We start from the raw sequence: 22,069 nt of genomic DNA, 5'->3' as shown, positions 1-22,069 counted from the left end.
TGTCACATGTGACATCTGGACTGTGAGATCTCGTACCAGTGGGAACCAGCAGGGATACATCTCTGCAATAGAGGGTAAGAAATGATTTATAGTTTTTGAGGTTCTGCTGCCTGAGTGCAGCATTTTACATATCTCAGACAACTCCTTTAATTCTTAGGAAGAAGAGTGGCTGTGTGAGACTTAAAAGGAGCCTATGTTGCCCAAACCACAGGCAGCATGAACCAGAGCCTTGCTGCATGACTGCAGTTTGAATATCTCATAGCAACAGACCTGTCAGTGTCCTGGAGGGTGGGATAAATCCGCCCGGGCTGCACCAGACTAGTCTTGGTTCTAGCTTCAGTCCACGGAGCGTTTCACAGAATAAAATGCCTGGCTGCAATCGTGAAGTGAGGTGCTGATTCGTGCGGCCTGTGGTTTGGGCAGCATAAATCAGCTGCCAGAGCCTGGAAGAGATTTGTAAGCAGTCACATACTTATTAGCTCATTTTTGAGGAATCGTCTAAGGGCTTGTGCACACGACTGATTTTCTCATACGAGTGCTATCTGTGGTTTTCATGGTTAGCACTCACACCTATAATATCCTATGGAGCCTTGCACGTCTGATTTTTTTCCCTAAACCAATTGGCCTGTGCAAAAAAATCGGAGACTTGTCCTATGCTGTTCCGAGTGTCTGATCAAAAGCAGCAATGCATGTCTATAGATCCATGAAAAAAATTGGACTGAAGTCGGATCACATTCCAATGAGGTCTCATGGACTGACAGAATGGAGAAGGTGGAGAATGTTCATTTTCTGTCCACATCTGAGAAAAACTCATGAGTGATGACACTCTGATCAAAGTCTGATCAGAATAATCGGACCATTTAAATCACATGTGGAGTAAACGGTCGTGCGACTCAACCCTCACAAAATGGAATTGTCCAAAATCAGACAAAGTTAAAATGAGAAAATCCCTTAGGTCCCTGTTCATACATTGCGGTTTTGTTGCAAAACTGCTCTTTTGTGGAAACTGGGGAAGATTTCAGCTGATCAATAAATGAAACCAATCATAGTCTAATATTGTCACTTTACAAATAGAAGAAAAGGAGACAGAGGAGACAGTACTGTTAAGAAATTGTCTACAGAATTACATATCGCAGTAGAGGAACACCACACTTGCTTCTAGTTTATCTTTAAACATGTAACAATAGCATAAAAATGTATGCGATCTGAAAATCCTGAAGAGGGAATTGAAATAATCCTGAGAATTATGAAAGCAATTGTCCGGTAGCAACTGAGTGACTTTTTTCTTCATCTGTCTTTGGGATTAACATTACTAAAGTTATACTTTAGATATGGCATAAATTCTAATGCATCAATAGGAGATCATAGGATCAGCATCACAATGTGGATACTGCATGCAAAATAAAAAAAGGCCACAACCTCTGGGAGCAGATCTAACAATAGATATCTCACCAGCCTGGCATCCAGACCAACAGCTGCCGACAGCAGGTCTGAAGCATTTCCGAGCTGTCGTCATTTCATACCACTGTTCCCAAAAAGATATAATAGCTGTGAACAATATGTTATGGGCCAAGTGGCAACTGGAGAAAGGATATGGAGAAGAGGTTGTACCTTTACACATAATAAATGTCTGTGTTAACATACATAAAGTGCACATACAAGTATTATCTATAGAGAAGTGTAAGCCTAAAGTTCTTCCTCCTCTATAAATATTCTGTACAACTTTTCACCCTGACAATAAAAGAAGCCTCAATCAAAACTGGGTTAGTCATAAATCCTCTGAGTGTCCAGAAGCCACATCACACTGTGGTCCAGATATCCCGTCATTTCTAGTAAACATTTACTGCTTCTTGCTTCCAGCTTCTGAAAGGCCTGCCTGTGAGAACAATGTGGTGCAGTCTTGTTAGAGAGAGTGGGCAGACCATTGTGTACTTAGGGGTCAGATTGAGAAAGAACATTTCAAGAGAAGGACACAGCTGTGGTCACACACGCCTTCGATTTGCGGGAACTCAAGTATGTGGCTCTGAATTTAGTCTTTGGTTCACAGCCTTGAAGGCCAGGGCCTGAAACCAGAACAGAAGATTGTTGTTTGGTGTTTAGTAGAGGTGGGTGGGGTGGCGTACACTGGATTTCAATCATTTTTCTCACTCAGTGATTTTGGTAATTTTGCCAAATATAATTTTTTCCTGACTTGGCATTCCAAGTGTAGAAGATTCTTTTCACTTCACAATAAGTAGGGCAAAGACATTTGTTCCAATGTTAAGTGTTAGCAACATACTAGAAGAACATAGAGAAGTCAGGAGTGAATGTCTAAATGGAAGGACTCACGCTAGGAAAATATATGTCATCTTCATCTTCTGGTACAAGATTTACACCATTGACTTCCACTAGGTCAAAATAATAAACTCAGATGGTACATACATGCCAGGTCCGGCGAAGCCTCTGGCATGTAGCCATGATGTCACTGTGGTGACATCATGGCTACAGTGCACATGACAGCTGCAGTCAGTCACTGGGCTCAGACAGGCCTTGATTTCAATATCTGCTACCTAATGCTTCCTTTTACCAGTGATGGCACTGTAAGGGTAACAAAATGCATGCTGCCAGGTTCTCCTGCAGATTATTGCTGCTTGATGGGAGTCCCAGGAGCCTGTGATTGGCTTATTTTCAGTAACCTGTGTAACAAAAATGGATTGTAAACTGGATAAAACCACAAGCTGATTAAAAGGTATATAGTACAGTCTTGTGTCCTTTTTATTAGCATATATTTTAATTTTTGAAAATAATTTTGCACAGTTCCATTTCTTGTAGATTTTAGATGGGAAGAAAGATTATAATTTTAATCTGCAAGAAAAAATATATTTGAAGCTTTTCAGCTTCTTCAAGTTTTGCATTCTTGGCATTTTTAAAACGTTTGTCTGGACACAGATTTTTGTGTTTGCGCCCGTATTCTTTGGCACATTGAACATAGTGCTTTAAATATGTGCCTCAGTATTAAAAACAAAAAATCAAATATTTTAGTTATGCAATTGTTAAATCAAGGTTCTTCTGCACATTTCAACATCAAGTATTTCTTATGAAACCTTTGTATAAACATTTGCTAAGCAAAAAAAGGCAAAGTGAGTCCAGGCATTTGATGTATTGTAAGCATTCTGAACTTATTCTTATGAATTTAAAGGACATCTTGTCAAACACTTCTTGGTAGACTGTATGAAAAAATTCCTGAGTGTTGTGACTTGTCATATTGGTATCATCATCAATGTACATAAAGCACGGGCACGGGCACGGGCAGCACGGTGGCGCAGTGGTTAGCACTACAGCCTTGCAGCGCTGGGGTCCTGGGTTCTAATCCCACCCAGGACAACATCTGCAAAGAGTTTGTATGTTCTCTCCGTGTTTGCGTGGGTTTCCTCCGGGCACTCCGGTTTCCTCCCACATGCCAAAGACATACTGATAGGAATTCTAGATTGTGAGCCCAATCGGGGACAGTGATGATAATGTGTGCAAACTGTAAAGCGCTGCGGAATATGTTAGCGCTATATAAAAATAAAGATTATTATTATTATTATAAAGCAGAGGGGCTCCATATTAAAGATCAAAGTCGGCCCCCTGTTAGTGCGGGCCGATGTCATAAGTTCTTCTAACAAAGAAATTGAATTACATAGAATTTTTTTCTCATTGCGTATCTCAAATTTTGGAGAAAGGGTGTCCTATAATCACATAGAAAAGGGGGATAGGGCTAGTCAAATCTACATCCATCTACCATCATCCCAATGATATGGCATGCATTTTATATACACTTGAAAAATAATGAAAATTTCACTTTGTTCTCTTTGCAGCACTTATTGGGGCATGTGGTGGAAATTACACCAAGGAGGCTGCTGCTATCTACTCCCCGGATTTTCCAGACTCATACGGATCAGGAAAAGCCTGTTACTGGACAATACAAGTTCCTGGAGCCACTTTAATCCGCTTTAACTTTACCTTCTTTGACATCAAAGACTCACGGGATATGGTGGAGCTTTTGGATGGCTATACAAAACAGGTTTTGGTACGATTTGATGGCAGGAACCACCCATCACAGAGTTTCAACATCTCATTAGATTTTGTCATCTTGTATTTCTTCTCTGATCGCATCAATCAGGCCCAAGGATTTGCACTTGTATACCAAGGTAAGAGTAATGGTTCTTACATGATAATTTGTATGCAAATACTAGACTATAAAGAGAATTTGTCTCGTGATAAAAACACTATTAACCTGTAGATATGGGGGTAATCTACAGGTTATTAGTGATCTGAACCTGCCCGGTGATGGCACTTAGACCCCCTCTGCCAGGGAAAAAAATAAACTTTATTCATCCCAGCTGCATTTTTTTTCTTTCACAGGGGAGGTCCTGGTGCAGGTTCAGTCACTGCAAAGTGCATAAAGTGCGGCACCTGTAATCACACCCCCGGCTCAGCATTAGGGCTGGCTGACAGTCAGTGTCAGGGGCGTGGCTACAACTGTCACTCTCTATATACAGAGTGGTGACTGAACCCGTGCCACTGCCAGCCCTATGACTGGAACAGGAATGCTACCAGGAGGAATAAAGATCATTTCCTCCTGGCAGCAGGCGTCTAAGTTCTGGCGCTGGACAGGTTCAGAAAGCTAAAAACCTGAAGATTAACCAGATATCTACAGGTTAATAGCATTTTTTCAGGTGACAGGTTCCCTTTAAGATTTTGGGGTTTGAATGGGGCATGTTTTGGACCTGTTATTATATGTTTCATTGACATTGTAGTCTGATACATTTCTTTTCTTGTCCTCTACTCATTAAAGTCTAACAGAAATAAAACATTAGGACTTATCTAGTTACCACTTTATTCAGTTTCATGGAGTTATGTGACTTTTACAAAGAACCCAAGTTTGCTATAAAATCTCATACTAATCTACTGATCCCCACAACTGCCTTGTGTCACGAACCACATCCCCTGCTATTCTCCTGTCTTCCTGTTCCAGCATGGTTGGCACGTGAATACTGCATGTCACTAATTGGCTTCAGTGATCATATGCCGACCATGCAAGAAGAGGAGTTGAGAAGACTGGTGGGGAACTCAGGCAGTGGGATAGTAGAGCAATGAGATATCAGTGGGTCAGTGTGGGATTTGTTTTATACATTTTTGGTTACTCTGGGGCTTTTGTCAAATAGAAAATGGAGTGGACAATTCCAATAAATCTAAAAGTAATAAAAGTAAGCAAGATTTTCTAAATAATCAAGACATCACTGAAGGAAGGCAATTAGATAAAGGGTGAGGCTTAGCATTCTTGGTCACTTAATGCAGACATTAGTGGTGGTGGACTACTGCTGCAGACAGTTCTCTTACAGACAGACTGAAAATGTTATTAAGTATACTGTATAAGTCATTTTATATTTGTTATAGCTAATAATAGCAGTGTCAGCCAAAATAGGATTTTAAAAAATGTAGATATTCTAATGTTAAAAATATACTGAACCTTTCTAAATTAAGAATTTAAATCTGTATAGTCATATATATGCCCTGGACAAAGCACTACTTGTAAAGTAGGTTAGATGACAGGTGTCCTCTAGGTTTAGACTAATTCAAAATTCTTTTTTTCATTAAATAAGAATTGAATTTGTAATGTGTGATGCAAACAGGCATATTGCTTTACAGCTCTAATTTTAAAGCATAAATCATGCCATACCGGATCGGAGCAGATGGCTGTGGAACACATAGATTTTATATGTGCATCTGTAGCCATTACTTTAAAAACTAGGCAGTTTGTCATGTATGTTTTAACAGCTGCTCAAACTGCACAGGAGTAAAACAAGTCCGGTCTTTTACAACTAGAAGAATGTGTATGTGACTTACAAGATCTTCTGTTGCTGGACATTTTCAATAGCATCCAAGGTGTAAAGTTTCTTTGCTCTTTGAGTGAGTGTTCCCATTGTAAGGTCAATTATCCTTCAATGAGCCCCTCCCTACCTATAAAATTGAAGGAACAGGCAGCTGTAGAGAACATTATTGTCTGGTATCTAAGGGTGTTATTGTAAGAAGACTGCAGAATGATCCCATATTGAATAGAGCGTCAGCATTCCAGGTACCCAGCCAAGCAGAAATATCTGCCTTTTAAGTCCCACCTGGTGTCCTTAACACAGGTTGGTTACCAGGGAGTCACTCTACCATCAGAAGAAAATGTATTCTGACATGTTTAAGTCTATGGGAAGCTTTTCATATGGCTGTGATGGCAGTTTTCAAAACAAGTAGAGTTGACCTCCTTTTAAACCTATGTATCAAGTACAATGGGGCATTTCTTACCAACTATATAAACTCCCAAGGATAGTTTGAAGTCCAATACACAGTAGTTTAAAATCCAATAATCTTTAATGTAAATCCATCTAAAATTTGTCTGACGTATTACCAACTAAAGGCTTAGATTTAACCATTAACGGTATTCAAACTGAATTTAGAATCTTTTAATTATTTCAAGATTCATGAAAAGTGAGTTTACCAAAATGAATAGTTAAAATTATTTATTAGTTGATATAGAAAAGATTTTTTTCCCTAATATTAAAGAGAACCTGACAGCTGATGGATTAGGATTGGGCAGCATGTATTAGACACTGGCTGTACGATCTCAGCCAGGTATGTTTTACTCTGAAACACTGCAGTGTTTAAGAGAAAATCATAGTTTAAAGGCCATTGGGGACTGAGCAGTGCTGGAGACTAGTTGCACAGGTGGGTCGTGTAGGAAGAGACCTGTTACTTCATGGCAGTGGGCAGGGAGAACCCGCTGGGGACCCACTTGTCCGACTAGACTCCTGTGGCTTTTAAAATATGTTTTTCTCTAATGCCACATGCATACACTGAGTATTTGATAAGATTTTACCTCATTATCTGTAAGCCAATACCAGGCGAGGCACAATCAGATGAAAAGTATAATAGCAATGTGAGCAGGTAGCAGGATGCAGTAACGGTCGGAGGCAGAGCAAGGGTTAACAGGGGAATTTAACGAAACATACATCGGCTGCACACGGTTCATGGCCGGGATGTCGAGGCTTGAACTGCGCCCCCTGTGGTCTGGTCGTGGGAAAGACTCACTCACGCTCAGTGACACTGTGAGAGTGGATGTCGGGGTCTCTCGGAGATGTCTCTTCCTACAGTCTCCGGTGAGTCTCTGTAGGCCTATCTGACTTGGGCCTACTTTTTCCTGACTTCACAGGGAGAAAGAGGGCTCTCACTCTGCCTCCGCACACCACAGCATCCCACCAACTGAGCTCTCGTTCATGCCACTGTCCCCCTCTTATATCCTCCACGCCCCCTGATCTCAAGTTCAAAGGTCTGTCCGGGGCACTAAACTCTTCCCCTTGCAACTTGGGTGACAGCAGCGATGGTTCCGGACTCGTCCCAGACATGGTACGCCGAGGCTGGCTCTCTTCCTTACAGAAACACCTTACAGCAACACGTTACCACTTCTGTATTTATCACCCAGTCATGGTTTTGGTTTACAAATCCTGAGGTACAAAAACTCACCAAATACTCAACATGTGTATGTGGCCTAAAACAAAGCTTAATTTCAGAGTTATACATACCTGGAGGAGTTCATACAGCCAGTGCCTAATACATGCTGTGCGTGGTTTGGGCAGCATGTATCACCTGTGAGGATCACTTCAAATATAAAAAGAGAACATTACAGTGAATATTTATACATTTTAGTCCAGATTTTTAACACATTAGATATCGATCGGCAGAACGAGTGTTCAGCTGACAGCAATCTCTTCTAACTTCTCCCCATAAACAGGAAAGCTCAGCTGAACCTCTTGACAAAATATACCGATGGTGAAGTCTTGTAAACCTTTTTCCGTTATCTTGTCATCACTAGTGAAAGCAGCAGAAAAGTGGAATATACAACCACCATAGCAACAATAATGGGTTAACTAGCCCCCTGCTCTTGTACTATTCATGAGACTAGACTTATATATACAGATACTTGCGGAATGTGCAAACAGTATTGTCTGAGTGTTTAATAAAATTGTTTTATCCAAGTCTGTCACATCAAAGTGGAAGTGATGGTGATGGCTTCAGTCTGTACCTTTCCTGTAATCTGATTCTGTGCCTAAAGAGGCTCCAATGCAGCTCACTTGTAGAGTAGGATTTTTATCCGATGATGTATTTCTAGTCTATAAAACTCAAGAAAAAAACAAAATATACTGTAGTAAGTAAATAAGTAAATAGTAATAGTACATGTAAATAACAAAGGGTACTTAGTTAACACTATTTTGATTAAAAAAAAGCTTAAAAGCCATCCCACCGTGACAAGGTGTACGCAATCGGAATAGTCCTATCCTGTTTCTTGTGTGTAGTGAATATACAATCTCCGTTATATTTTGTACCCAAACAGTGGCTCTTATAAGGAGACCTAACATCAAGGACTTAGTGCCAACCCTAAGTAGTAGAAGTAACTGCACATTTTATCCCCAATTAATCAAACCATTATCAACAGAATTCTACCATAATACTATTATAAATGTTGCAACATGCAACATTTTTGGGCAAATTGTAGTTGCTCAAAAATGTCATGACTCTTGCTGTTTTTCTGCCATGTCTGGCTCTGACCAACTCTGGCATATTTTTAAAAAGTATTGGGGAGGGAGTATGACCCAGTGCAGATGGCAAATTTATCATAATATACGTGTGCACAAATTACTTTGACCAGCGTAACATTTCTTGTTGTGGCAAATGGCAGCTGAAAGACGCACCAAAATCATTAAGAGGGGCACGACTCTTAACGAATATTGAGGATCTTATTCCAGTGTAAGAATGGAGTACATTAAGGCTGGAGTACACAGCACCCAACTTCATGAATGGAGCTTTTATCTATCTATTGCCTTATTCCATGCAGTTGCTTGAGGAAGGGGAGAGTAAAGCAAATTATTTTGATATTTACCACTCCATAGTCCATTTCCGCAGCAGTGCATGTAACTAACTGGGAATTCATATTAACCAGGTACAGGAGAAATTAATGTTTGATTTTACATGAAGTTAACAAAAACTGACTATTCAAACTAATCAAAGCTAGGGTTGAGCGACCTTGACCTTTTTAGAGTCGAGCCGTGTTTTGCGAAACCCGACTATCTTAGAAGTCGAGTCGAGTGGAATCGGCCGATTATCGCGAAAAGTCGGGGATCGACCGAAACACGAAACCCAATGCAAGTCAATGGGGCAGCATAGTCGGCAGTGAGTGGAGGCCAGGAAAACACCTACACTGCCCATTTTAATGGCAAAAACATCCATTCTTGTTAAAGAAGCTTGTCAATCGTAATTTACCTTATAATAATTGGAAGGCATTTGAAATTGGGGGTCATTTGGCTAAAGTTGTGGGGGGTAGGGCTGGTTCAAGTAATTAGTGGGCCCAGTAAATCTGGACCACGTCACGGCAGTGGAGCAGGGAGAGGTAAGTATTTCAACTTTGCAAGTGCTGTGATCCTGAGCAAGCAGGGGGGGCCCACTCGTTGGCATTGGCACTGGCACAGGGCCCCTCAAAGTACAGCGGTGTGTTTGCACGGCGGGGCGCCTCCCACCGGCAGCAACACTTTTGCGTACTATGAGATGCCCTGTGCCAGTGACGTCGCCAACTAGTATTCCTTCCCCCACCTGATGAAGGAACCTGCACTTTCATCTGCACCTTCCTCTTTGTCCCCGTGTAAGGTGGTATGGTATGCGGGAAGAGGAACCTGACTTTCAGCAGGGTCACAATCTTGCTGTGTAGCGTGCACGGGGAATTTTGCGTTATGGGTCAATGTACCAGCAGACTCATCTATCACTGGCTGGGCAATGGGCAGGATGAGGAGGAAACACAGATATAGGCCCAAAGAATAAAGTGGGCTAAATGCAGTTCAAAATTGGTAACACAGGACTAACCAGGGGGCATTGCAGTGGAGGACAACTGGAATGAGAGGCTGACACAGAGAGTAGGCCCAAATCAGTAAGTAGTCGACATGCAGTTCAAAATTGGCAACCGTAGTAAACAGGCGGCCCAGCTTTGTTCAGTTGAGGAGAACAGCAAGGAGTGGCAGACACCGATAGTAGGCCCCAACCCAACTAGTAGGCCAAATGCAGTCTAACATTAACAACTACTTAACGAGAGCCTGAAAATGGAATTTCAGGACAGGAAACCAGGAGAACAGCAAGGAGTGGCAGACACCGATAGTAGTCCCCAAACCAACTAGTACGCCAAATGCAGTTGTTCCGTTTAACCACAATTTAATGAGAGCCTGAAGATAGAAGTTCAGGAAAGGCAACCTGGAGAACACCTTGGAGTGTAACACACCATCTCTCTACACCCCATACCCAATTTGTAGGCCTAATGCAGCGTAGTTTCCAACAACTACTAAACGAGAGCCGGAAGATCGAAGCTCAGGAAAGGCAACCTGGAGAACACCTTGGAGTGGAACACACCATCTCTCTACACCCCATACCCAATTTGTAGGCCTAACGCAGTGTAGTTTCCAAGAACTACTAAACGAGAGCATGAAGATCGAAGCATTGGCGAGGAAACCTGGGGAACACCTTGGAGTGGAACACACCATCTCTCTACACCCCATACCCAATTTGTAGGCCTAATGCAGTGTAGTTTCCAACAACTACTAAACGAGAGCCGGAAGATCGAAGCTCAGGAAAGGCAACCTGGAGAACACCTTGGAGTGGAACACACCATCTCTCTACACCCCATACCCAATTTGTAGGCCTAATGCAGTGTAGTTTCCAACAACTACTAAACGAGAGCCGGAAGATCGAAGCTCAGGAAAGGCAACCTGGAGAACACCTTGGAGTGGAACACACCATCTCTCTACACCCCATACCCAATTTGTAGGCCTAATGCAGTGTAGTTTCCAAGAACTACTAAACGAGAGCCGGAAGATCGAAGCTCAGGAAAGGCAACCTGGAGAACACCTTGGAGTGGAACACACCATCTCTCTACACCCCATACCCAATTTGTAGGCCTAATGCAGTGTAGTTTCCAAGAACTACTAAATGAGAGCCGGAAGATCGAAGCTCAGGAAAGGCAACCTGGAGAACACCTTGGAGTGGAACACACCATCTCTCTACACCCCATACCAATTTGTAGGCCTAATGCAGTGTAGTTTCCAACAACTACTAAACGAGAGCCGGAAGATCGAAGCTCAGGAAAGGCAACCTGGAGAACACCTTGGAGTGGAACACACCATCTCTCTACACCCCATACCCAATTTGTAGGCCTAATGCAGTGTAGTTTCCAAGAACTACTAAACGAGAGCCGGAAGATCGAAGCTCAGGAAAGGCAACCTGGAGAACACCTTGGAGTGGAACACACCATCTCTCTACACCCCATACCCAATTTGTAGGCCTAATGCAGTGTAGTTTCCAACAACTACTAAACGAGAGCCGGAAGATCGAAGCTCAGGAAAGGCAACATGGAGAACACCTTGGAGTGGAACACACCGTCTCTACACCCCATACCAAATGTGTAGGCCTAATGCAGTGTAGTTTCCAAGAACTACTAAATGAGAGCCGGAAGATCGAAGCTCAGGAAAGGCAACCTGGAGAACACCTTGGAGTGGAACACACCATCTCTCTACACCCCATACCCAATTTGTAGGCCTAATGCAGTGTAGTTTCCAAGAACTACTAAACGAGAGCCTGAAAATCGAAGCTCAGGAAAGGCAACCTGGAGAACACCTTGGAGTGGAACACACCATCTCTCTACACCCCATACCCAATTTGTAGGCCTAATGCAGTGTAGTTTCCAAGAACTACTAAACGAGAGCCGGAAGATCGAAGCTCAGGAAAGGCAACCTGGAGAACACCTTGGAGTGGAACACACCATCTCTCTACACCCCATACCCAATTTGTAGGCCTAATGCAGTGTAGTTTCCAACAACTACTAAACGAGAGCCGGAAGATCGAAGCTCAGGAAAGGCAACCTGGAGAACATCTTGGAGTGGAACACACCATCTCTCTACACGCCATACCCAATTTGTAGGCCTAATGCAGTGTAGTTTCCAAGAACTACTAAACGAGAGCCGGAAGATCGAAGCTCAGGAAAGGCAACCTGGAGAACACCTTGGAGTGGAACACACCATCTCTCTACACCCCATACCCAATTTGTAGGCCTAATGCAGTGTAGTTTCCAACAACTACTAAACGAGAGCCGGAAGATCGAAGCTCAGGAAAGGCAACCTGGAGAAAACCTTGGAGTGGAACACAACATCTCTCTACACCCCATACCCAATTTGTAGGCCTAATGCAGTGTAGTTTCCAAGAACTACTAAACGAGAGCCGGAAGATCGAAGCTCAGGAAAGGCAACCTGGAGAACACCTTGGAGTGGAACACACCATCTCTCTACACCCCATACCCAATTTGTAGGCCTAATGCAGTGTAGTTTCCAACAACTACTAAACGAGAGCCGGAAGATCGAAGCTCAGGAAAGGCAACCTGGAGAACACCTTGGAGTGGAACACACCGTCTCTACACCCCATACCAAATGTGTAGGCCTAATGCAGTGTAGTTTCCAAGAACTACTAAACGAGAGCCGGAAGATCGAAGCTCAGGAAAGGCAACCTGGAGAACACCTTGGAGTGGAACACACCATCTCTCTACACCCCATACCCAATTTGTAGGCCTAATGCAGTGTAGTTTCCAACAACTACTAAACGAGAGCCGGAAGATCGAAGCTCAGGAAAGGCAACCTGGAGAACACCTTGGAGTGGAACACACCGTCTCTACACCCCATACCAAATGTGTAGGCCTAATGCAGTGTAGTTTCCAAGAACTACTAAATGAGAGCCGGAAGATCGAAGCTCAGGAAAGGCAACCTGGAGAACACCTTGGAGTGGAACACACCATCTCTCTACACCCCATACCCAATTTGTAGGCCTAATGCAGTGTAGTTTCCAACAACTACTAAACGAGAGCCGGAAGATCGAAGCTCAGGAAAGGCAACCTGGAGAACACCTTAGAGAGGAACACACCATCTCTCTACACCCCATACCCAATTTGTAGGCCTAATGCAGTGTAGTTTCCAAGAACTACTAAACGAGAGCCGGAAGATCGAAGCTCAGGAAAGGCAACCTGGAGAACACCTTGGAGTGGAACACACCATCTCTCTACACCCCATACCCAATTTGTAGGCCTAATGCAGTGTAGTTTCCAACAACTACTAAACGAGAGCCGGAAGATCGAAGCTCAGGAAAGGCAACCTGGAGAACACCTTGGAGTGGAACACACCGTCTCTACACCCCATACCAAATGTGTAGGCCTAATGCAGTGTAGTTTCCAAGAACTACTAAATGAGAGCCGGAAGATCGAAGCTCAGGAAAGGCAACCTGGAGAACACCTTGGAGTGAAACACACCATCTCTCTACACCCCATACCCAATTTGTAGGCCTAATGCAGTGTAGTTTCCAACAACTACTAAACGAGAGCCGGAAGATCGAAGCTCAGGAAAGGCAACCTGGAGAACACCTTGGAGTGGAACACACCATCTCTCTACACCCCATACCCAATTTGTAGGCCTAATGCAGTGTAGTTTCCAAGAACTACTAAACGAGAGCCGGAAGATCGAAGCTCAGGAAAGGCAACCTGGAGAACACCTTGGAGTGGAACACACCGTCTCTCTACACCCCATACCCAATTTGTAGGCCTAATGCAGTGTAGTTTCCAAGAACTACTAAACGAGAGCCTGAAAATCGAAGCTCAGGAAAGGCAACCTGGAGAACACCTTGGAGTGGAAGACACCATCTCTCTACACCCTATACCCAATTTGTAGGCCTAATGCAGCGTAGTTTCAAACAACTACTAAACGAGAGCCGGAAGATCGAAGCTCAGGAAAGGCAACCTGGAGAACACCTTGGAGTGGAACACACCATCTCTCTACACCCCATACCCAATTTGTAGGCCTAATGCAGTGTAGTTTCCAACAACTACTAAACGAGAGCATTAAGATCGAAGCAATGGCGAGGAAACCTGGGGCACACCTTGGGGAGGCAGACACCGTTAGTAGGCCCTACCAAAGTTGTACCCCCAATGCAGTTTTAAAATTCCTAGAGGCTGAAAACAAGACTATTGACGCTCAGCTTTTTTCAAAGGAACACAGCTGAATTGAGTGGCGCAGACAGACACAGGTAGTAGGACTTAACCCAAAAATGTGGCTCACTGCAGCTTAAAAAAGTTACAGGGGTACACAAGCAGCAGTGCTCTGGGCAGTGGAGGACAATTTCAATAGTGGACCGCAGACAGACTTTGTACGCCTACTATTAAAAAAAGGATGCTCTATGCAATTAAAAATAGGTTCCAGGGGTCCACGGGCAGCAGTGGTGTGGTCAGTGGACGAGTATTGGAAGGAGGGACCGCAGACAGGCGTAGTAGGCCTAACATAACAAAAGTTAGGCTGTAGACACTGTAAAATTGGTTCCAGGGGTACACGGGCAGCAGTGGTGTGGTCAGCGGAGAAAAATTGGAATTAGGGACTGCAGACAGACTTTGTAGGCTGTCCCCTGTGGACCATGCATCCAACACATTAACCCAGTGCGCCGTAATGGACACGTAACTTTTTGTGGACATGCCTACTGGTCCATGCGTCTCTTGTCAGGTGCACCTTTCTACTGTTTGATTGCCTGAGTGCTATGACAATGCAGACTTTTTCATGCCGGTGGAGGGCTGGGATGGCTTTTCTCGCAAAAGAAATGTCGACTGGGTAGCTTGAACCGTTGCACAGCGTAGTTCATCTGGGCTTTCTAAATATAAAACAAAGAAAAAAAGGAGGCTAGATGCACTTTCAGCTGGGTTCCAGGGGTACACGGCCAGCATTGGTCTGGTCAGTGGAGAACTATTGGAAGGAGTGACCGCAAACAGGCATCGAAGCCCTAACATAATAACACATTGCTGTTGGCAATTTTAAATTGGTTCCAGGGGAACACGGGCAGCAGTGGTGTGGTCAGTGGAGGCCTAGTGGAAGGAGTGACCGCAGACAGGCATCGAAGGCCTAAAATAATAACACATGGTTGTAGGCAATTTTAAATTGGTTCCAGGGGTACATGGGCAGCAGTGGTGTGGTCAGTGGAGGCCTAGTGGAAGGAGTGACCGCAGACAGGCATCGAAGGCCTAAAATAATAACACATGGCTGTAGGCAATTTTAAATTGGTTCCAGGGGTACACGGGTAGCAGTGGTGTGGTCAGTGGAGGCCTAGTGAAAGGAGTGACCGCAGACAGGCATCGAAGGCCTAAAATAATAACACATGGCTGTAGGCAATTTTAAATTGGTTCCAGGGGTATACGGGCAGCAGTGGTGTGGTCAGTGGAGGCCTAGTGAAAGGAGTGACCGCAGACAGGCATCGAAGGCCTAAAATAAAAAAATTGGGCTGGCTGTAGGCAATTTTAAATTGGTTCCAGGGGTACACGGGCAGCAGTGGTGTGGTCAGTGGAGGCATATTGTAAGGAGTGACCGCAGACAGGCATCGAAGGCCTAAAATAATAAGACATGGCTGTAGGCAATTTTAAATTGGTTCCAGGGGTACACGGACAGCAGTGGTGTGGTCAGTGGAGGCCTAGTGGAAGGAGTGACCGCAGACAGGCATCGAAGGCCTAAAATAATAACACATGGCTGTAGGCAATTTTAAATTGGTTCCAGGGGTACACGGGCAGCAGTGGTGTGGTCAGTGGAGGCCTAGTGGAAGGAGTGACCGCAGACAGGCATCGAAGGCCTAAAATAATAACACATGGCTGTAGGCAATTTTAAATTGGTTCCAGGGGTACACGGGAAGCAGTGGTGTGGTCAGTGGAGGCCTAGTGGAAGGAGTGACCGCAGACAGGCATGGAAGGCCTAAAATAATAACACATGGCTGTAGGCAATTTTAAATTGGTTCCAGGGGTACACGGGCAGCAGTGGTGTGGTCAGTGGAGGCCTAGTGGAAGGAGTGACCGCAGACAGGCATCGAAGGCCTAAAATAATAACACATGGCTGTAGGCAATTTTAAATTGGTTCCGGGGGTACACGGGCAGCAGTGGTGTGGTCAGTGGAGGCCTAGTGGAAGGAGTGACCGCAGACAGGCATCGAAGGCCTAAAATAATAACACATGGCTGTAGGCAATTTTAAATTGGTTCCAGGGGTACACGGGAAGCAGTGGTGTGGTCAGTGGAGGCCTAGTGGAAGGAGTGACCGCAGACAGGCATCGAAGGCCTAAAATAATAACACATGGCTGTAGGCAATTTTAAATTGGTTGCAGGGGTACACGGGCAGCAGTGGTGTGGTCAGTGGAGGCCTAGTGGAAGGAGTGACCGCAGACAGGCATCGAAGGCCTAAAATAATAACACATGGCTGTAGGCAATTTTAAATTGGTTCCAGGGGTACACGGGCAGCAGTGGTGTGGTCAGTGGAGGCATAGTGGAAGGAATGACCGCAGACAGGCTTCGAAGGCCTAACATAACAAAAATGACAATACAATGGTATTGTCAGTGGCAGGCATTGAAGGATGTCAGCGCATAGACTAAACATTGGTGGAGCTGTGAGATAATTTTGCAAGTGGTAGAGCACTGTTTGAGCTGGGGGGGAACTGTCTTGTGGCCGGCGGTACAGGCCCAGGGCCCCTCATATTACAACGGTGTGTCTGACGTTGGGTGCGCACCATCACCGCCAGAGACACTTTATTGTACTAGGAGGGACCCAGTGGCAGTGCCGTCGACCAAAAGCGGGCACACCCACCTCTTCAGACAAACAGCACTCTCACGGGTGCTGTCGCCAAGTGTCAATACCACGGCCCCGTGTGGGGAGTTTGGCCATTTAGTGAGGTGTAAACATGTCGTATGCTGGACAATCAGGTGCAGAAAATTACGAGATTGGAAAAGGCATTCAGAATAGTCCACAGGCAAGACCTTTTCATAGGAAAGCTAGGTGTCAGCCGGGCAAGGTGGGGCAAAAGATTTCGAAATCCAGTTGTGGTTCATTTTAATGAAGGTTAGATCATCTACATTTTGGGTAGCCAGACGAGTCCTTTTTTCTGTTAGTATTGAACCTGCAGCACTGAATACTCTTTCTGATAGGACACTAGCTGCCGGGCAAGCAAGCTCCTGCAATGCATATTCTGCCAATTCTGGCCAGGTGTCTAATTTTGATGCCCAGTAATCAAATGGGAATGACGGTTGAGGGAGAACATCGATAAGGGATGAAAAATAGTTTGTAACCATACTGGACAAATGTTGTCTCCTGTCACTTTGAATTGATGCTGCAGTACCTGTCCTGTCTGCGGTCATAGCAAAATCACTCCACAACCTGGTCAGAAAACCCCTCTGGCCAACGCCACTTCTGATTTCTGCCCCTCTAACTCCTCTGGTCTGCTGTCCCCTGCAGCTCGTGTGAGAACGATCACGGGCGCTGTGTGCAGGGAATGCCAGAAGCAAACGGTCAACAAGAGTTGATTGTTTGGTTGCTAATATTAGTTCCAAGTTCTCATGTGGCATTATATTTTGCAATTTGCCTTTATAGCGAGGATCAAGGAGGCAGGCCAACCAGTAATCGTCATCGTTCATCATTTTAGTTATGCGTGTGTCCCTTTTGAGGATACGTAAGGCATAATCCGCCATGTGGGCCAAAGTTCCAGTTCTCAAATCTGCGGTTGTGCTTGGTTGAGGGGCAGTTTCAGGCAAATCCACGTCACTTGTGTCCCTCCAAAAACCAGAACCCGGCCTTGCCGCGCCACCAATTTCCAGTGGCCCCGGAAAAGCTTCCTCATTAAAAATATAATCATCCCCATCATCCTCCTCGTCCTCCTCCTCCTCTTCGCCCGCTAACTCGTCCTGTACACTGCCCTGGCCAGACAATGGCTGACTGTCATCAAGGCTTTCCTCTTCCTCAGCTGCAGACGCCTGATCCTTTATGTGTGTCAAACTTTGCATCAGCAGACGCATTAGGGGGATGCTCATGCTTATTATGGCGTTGTCTGCACTAACCAGCCGTGTGCATTCCTCAAAACACTGAAGGACTTGACACATGTCTTGAATCTTCGACCACTGCACACCTGACAACTCCATGTCTGCCATCCTACTGCCTGCCCGTGTATGTGTATCCTCCCACAAAAACATAACAGCCCGCCTCTGTTCGCACAGTCTCTGAAGCATGTGCAGTGTTGAGTTCCACCTTGTTGCAACGTCTATGATTAGGCGATGCTGGGGAAGGTTCAAAGAACGCTGATAGGTCTGCATACGGCTGGAGTGTACGGGCGAACGGCGGATATGTGAGCAAAGTCCACGCACTTTGAGGAGCAGGTCGGATAACCCCGGATAACTTTTCAGGAAGCACTGCACCACCAGGTTTAAGGTGTGAGCCAGGCAAGGAATGTGTTTCAGTTGGGAAAGGGAGATGGCAGCCATGAAATTCGTTCCGTTATCACTCACTACCTTGCCTGCCTCAAGATCTACAGTGCCCAGCAACGACTGCATTTCTTTCTGCAAGAACTCGGACAGAACTTCCGCGGTGTGTCTGTTGTCGCCCAAACACTTCATAGCCAATACAGCCTGCTGATGTTTGCCAGTAGCTGCCCCATAATGGGAGACCTGGTGTGCAACAGTGGCAGCTGCGGATGGAGTGGTTGTGCTACTGCGGTCTGTGGACGAGCTCTCGCTTCTGCAGGAGGACGAAGAGGAGGAGGAGGGGGTGCGAACGGCTACAGCCAACTGTTTCCTAGACCGTGGGCTAGGCAGAACTGTACCAAACTTGCTGTCCCCTGTGGACCCTGCATCCACAACATTCACCCAGTGTGCCGTGATGGACACGTAACGTCCCTGGCCATGCCTACTGGTCCATGCATCTGTTGTCAGGTGCACCATTGTGCTCACAGATTGCCTGAGTGCATGGACGATGCGCTCTTTAACATGCTGGTGGAGGGCTGGGATGGCTTTTCTGGAAAAAAAGTGTCGACTGGGTAGCTAGTAGCGTGGTACAGCGTAGTCCATCAGGGCTTTGAAAGCTTCGCTTTCAACTAACCGGTAGGGCATCATCTCTAACGAGATTAGTCTAGCTATGTGGGCGTTCAAACCCTGTGTACGCGGATGCGAGGCTAAGTACTTCCTTTTTCTAACCATAGTCTCATGTAGGGTGAGCTGGACTGGAGAGCTGGAGATCGTGGAACTAGCGGGGCTGCCGGTGGACATGGCAGACTGAGAGACGGTGGGAGATGGTATTGTTGCCGCCGGTGCCCTAGATGCAGTGTTTCCTACTACGAAACTGGTGATTCCCTGACCCTGACTGCTTTGGCCTGGCAAAGAAACCTGCACAGATACTGCAGGTGGTGCGGAAAATGGTGGCCCTACACTGCCGGAAGGGATGTTGCGTTGCTGACTAGCTTCATTGGCCGAGGGTGCTACAACCTTAAGGGACGTTTGGTAGTTAGTCCAAGCTTGCAAATGCATGGTGGTTAAATGTCTATGCATGCAACTTGTATTGAGACTTTTCAGATTCTGTCCTCTGCTTAAGGTAGTTGAACATTTTTGACAGATGACTTTGCGCTGATCAATTGGATGTTGTTTAAAAAAATGCCAGACTGCACTCTTTCTAGCATCGGATCCCTTTTCAGGCATTGCAGACTGAGCTTTAACCGGATGGCCACGCTGTCCTCCACCAGGTTTTGGCTTTGCCACGCGTTTTGGGCAAGATAGGGGCCCGGCAGATGGAACCTGTTGCGATGTTGATGCCTGCTGCGGCCCCTCCTCCTCCGCTTCAGAACTGCTGCCGCCTGCACCCTGTTCCCCCAATGGCTGCCAATCGGGGTCAAGAACTGGGTCATCTATTACCTCTTCTTGTAGCTCGTGTGCAACTTCGTCTGTGTCACCGTGTCGGTCGGTGGTATAGCGTTCGTGATGGGGCAACATAGTCTCATCAGGGTCTGATTCTTGATCATTACCCTGCGAGGGCAATGTTGTGGTCTGAGTCAAAGGACCAGCATAGTAGTCTGGCTGTGGCTGTGCATCAGTGCACTCCATGTCAGATTCAACTTGTAATGGGCATGGACTGTTAACTGCTTCACTTTCTAAGCCAGGGACGGTATGTGTAAAGAGCTCCATGGAGTAACCCGTTGTGTCGCCTGCTGCATTCTTCTCTGTTGTTGTTTTTGCTGAAGAGGACAAGGAAGCGACTTGTCCCTGACCGTGAACATCCACTAACGACGCGCTGCTTTGACATTTACCAGTTTCACGAGAGGAGGCAAAAGAGCTAGAGGCTGAGTCAGCAAGATAAGCCAAAACTTGCTCTTGCTGCTCCAGCTTTAAAAGCGGTTTTCCTACTCCCAGAAAAGGGAGCTTTCGAGGCCTTGTGTAGCCAGACGACGAACCTGGCTCCACAGCTCCAGACTTAGGTGCAATATTTTTTTTCCCACGACCAGCTGATGCTCCACCACTACCACTACCCTCATTACCAGCTGACAATGAACGCCCCCGGCCACGACCTCTTCCACCAGACTTCCTCATTGTTTTAAAAACGTAAACAAACTAACGGTATTTGTTGCTGTCACACAACTTACACGGTGAGCTATAACTTCAGTATGATTTAGCTACCCCTTTACAGGTGAGTGAGACCACAACGAAAATCAGGCACAATGTTACACACTCTGTTGTTGGTGACAACAAATGAGAGAGATGCCACACACGCAGGACTGTCACTGAAGCACAAATGTAAATATTAATCTCCCACTGATTTGTTTTTTTTTGTTTTTTCAGGGAGACTTTAGGAAAAAAAAATAATAGAATAAAATGATTTTTTCCGGAAGAATTTAGAAACCAAATAAAATAAAATGATTTTTTCAGGGAGAATTTAGAAAACAAATAAAACAAAAAAAGGCTTTCTATGGCCCACTGAGTGAGAGATGACGCACACAGGAGTCAGGAGTGGCACACAAGCCCAGAGGCCAATATTTATCTCCCACTGATTGATGTAGTGATTTTTTCAGGTAGATTTTGGAACCCAAATCAAGCTAAAAAAAAAAGAGGCTTTATATGGCCCACAATTGGAGAGAGAGAGAGAGATGGCACACCCAGGAGTCAAGACTGGCACACAAGCAGAAAGGGCAATATTAATCTCCCACTGATTTTTTTTTTTTTTCAGGGAGACTTTAGGAAAAAAAAATAATAGAATAAAATGATTTTTTCCGGAAGAATTTAGAAACCAAATAAAATAAAATGATTTTTTCAGGGAGAATTTAGAAAACAAATAAAACAAAAAAAGGCTTTCTATGGCCCACTGAGTGAGAGATGACGCACACAGGAGTCAGGAGTGGCACACAAGCCCAGAGGCCAATATTTATCTCCCACTGATTGATGTAGTGATTTTTTCAGGTAGATTTTGGAACCCAAATCAAGCTAAAAAAAAAAAAGAGGCTTTATATGGCCCACAATTGGAGAGAGAGAGAGAGATGGCACACCCAGGAGTCAAGACTGGCACACAAGCAGAAAGGGCAATATTAATCTCCCACTGATTTTTTTTTTTTTTTCAGGTAGACTTTAGGGAAAAAAAATAATAGAATAAAATGATTTTTTCCGGAAGTATTTAGAAACCAAATAAAATAAAATGATTTTTTCAGGGAGAATTTAGAAAACAAATAAAACAAAAAAAGGCTTTCTATGGCCCACTGAGTGAGAGATGACGCACACAGGAGTCAGGAGTGGCACACAAGCCCAGAGGCCAATATTTATCTCCCACTGATTGATGTAGTGATTTTTTCAGGTAGATTTTGGAACCCAAATCAAGCTAAAAAAATAATAGGCTTTCTATGGCCCACAATTGGAGAGAGAGAGAGAGAGATGGCACACCCAGGAGTCAAGACTGGCACACAAGCAGAAAGGGCAATATTAATCTCCCACTGATTTTTTTTTTTTTTTTTTCAGGGAGACTTTAGGGAAAAAAAATAATAGAATAAAATGATTTTTTCAGGAAGAATTTAGAAACCAAATAAAATAAAATTATTTTTTCAGGGAGAATTTAGAAAACAAATAAAACAAAAAAAGGCTTTCTATGGCCCACTGAGTGAGAGATGACGCACACAGGAG

At 44.7% G+C, this 22,069-nt stretch overlaps 1 protein-coding gene across 1 annotated transcript in view; it reads left to right on the top strand.

The window, feature by feature from the left end:
* Positions 1-22,069, top strand: part of KREMEN1 (kringle containing transmembrane protein 1) — a 269,727-nt gene that overhangs the window by 212,251 nt on the left and 35,407 nt on the right. Inside the window, exon 6 of the mRNA XM_069754435.1 lies at positions 3,840-4,172. Within this exon, the coding sequence (XP_069610536.1) occupies positions 3,840-4,172 (333 nt within the window). The remainder of the gene's footprint in view (positions 1-3,839; positions 4,173-22,069) is intronic.

The sequence above is a fragment of the Ranitomeya imitator genome, chromosome 1 (genome assembly GCF_032444005.1).
Source record: "Ranitomeya imitator isolate aRanImi1 chromosome 1, aRanImi1.pri, whole genome shotgun sequence".
Classification (NCBI taxonomy): Eukaryota; Metazoa; Chordata; class Amphibia; order Anura; family Dendrobatidae; genus Ranitomeya; species Ranitomeya imitator.
Note: the sequence above shows the minus strand (reverse complement) of the source record. Positions and strands in the feature narration are given on the sequence as shown.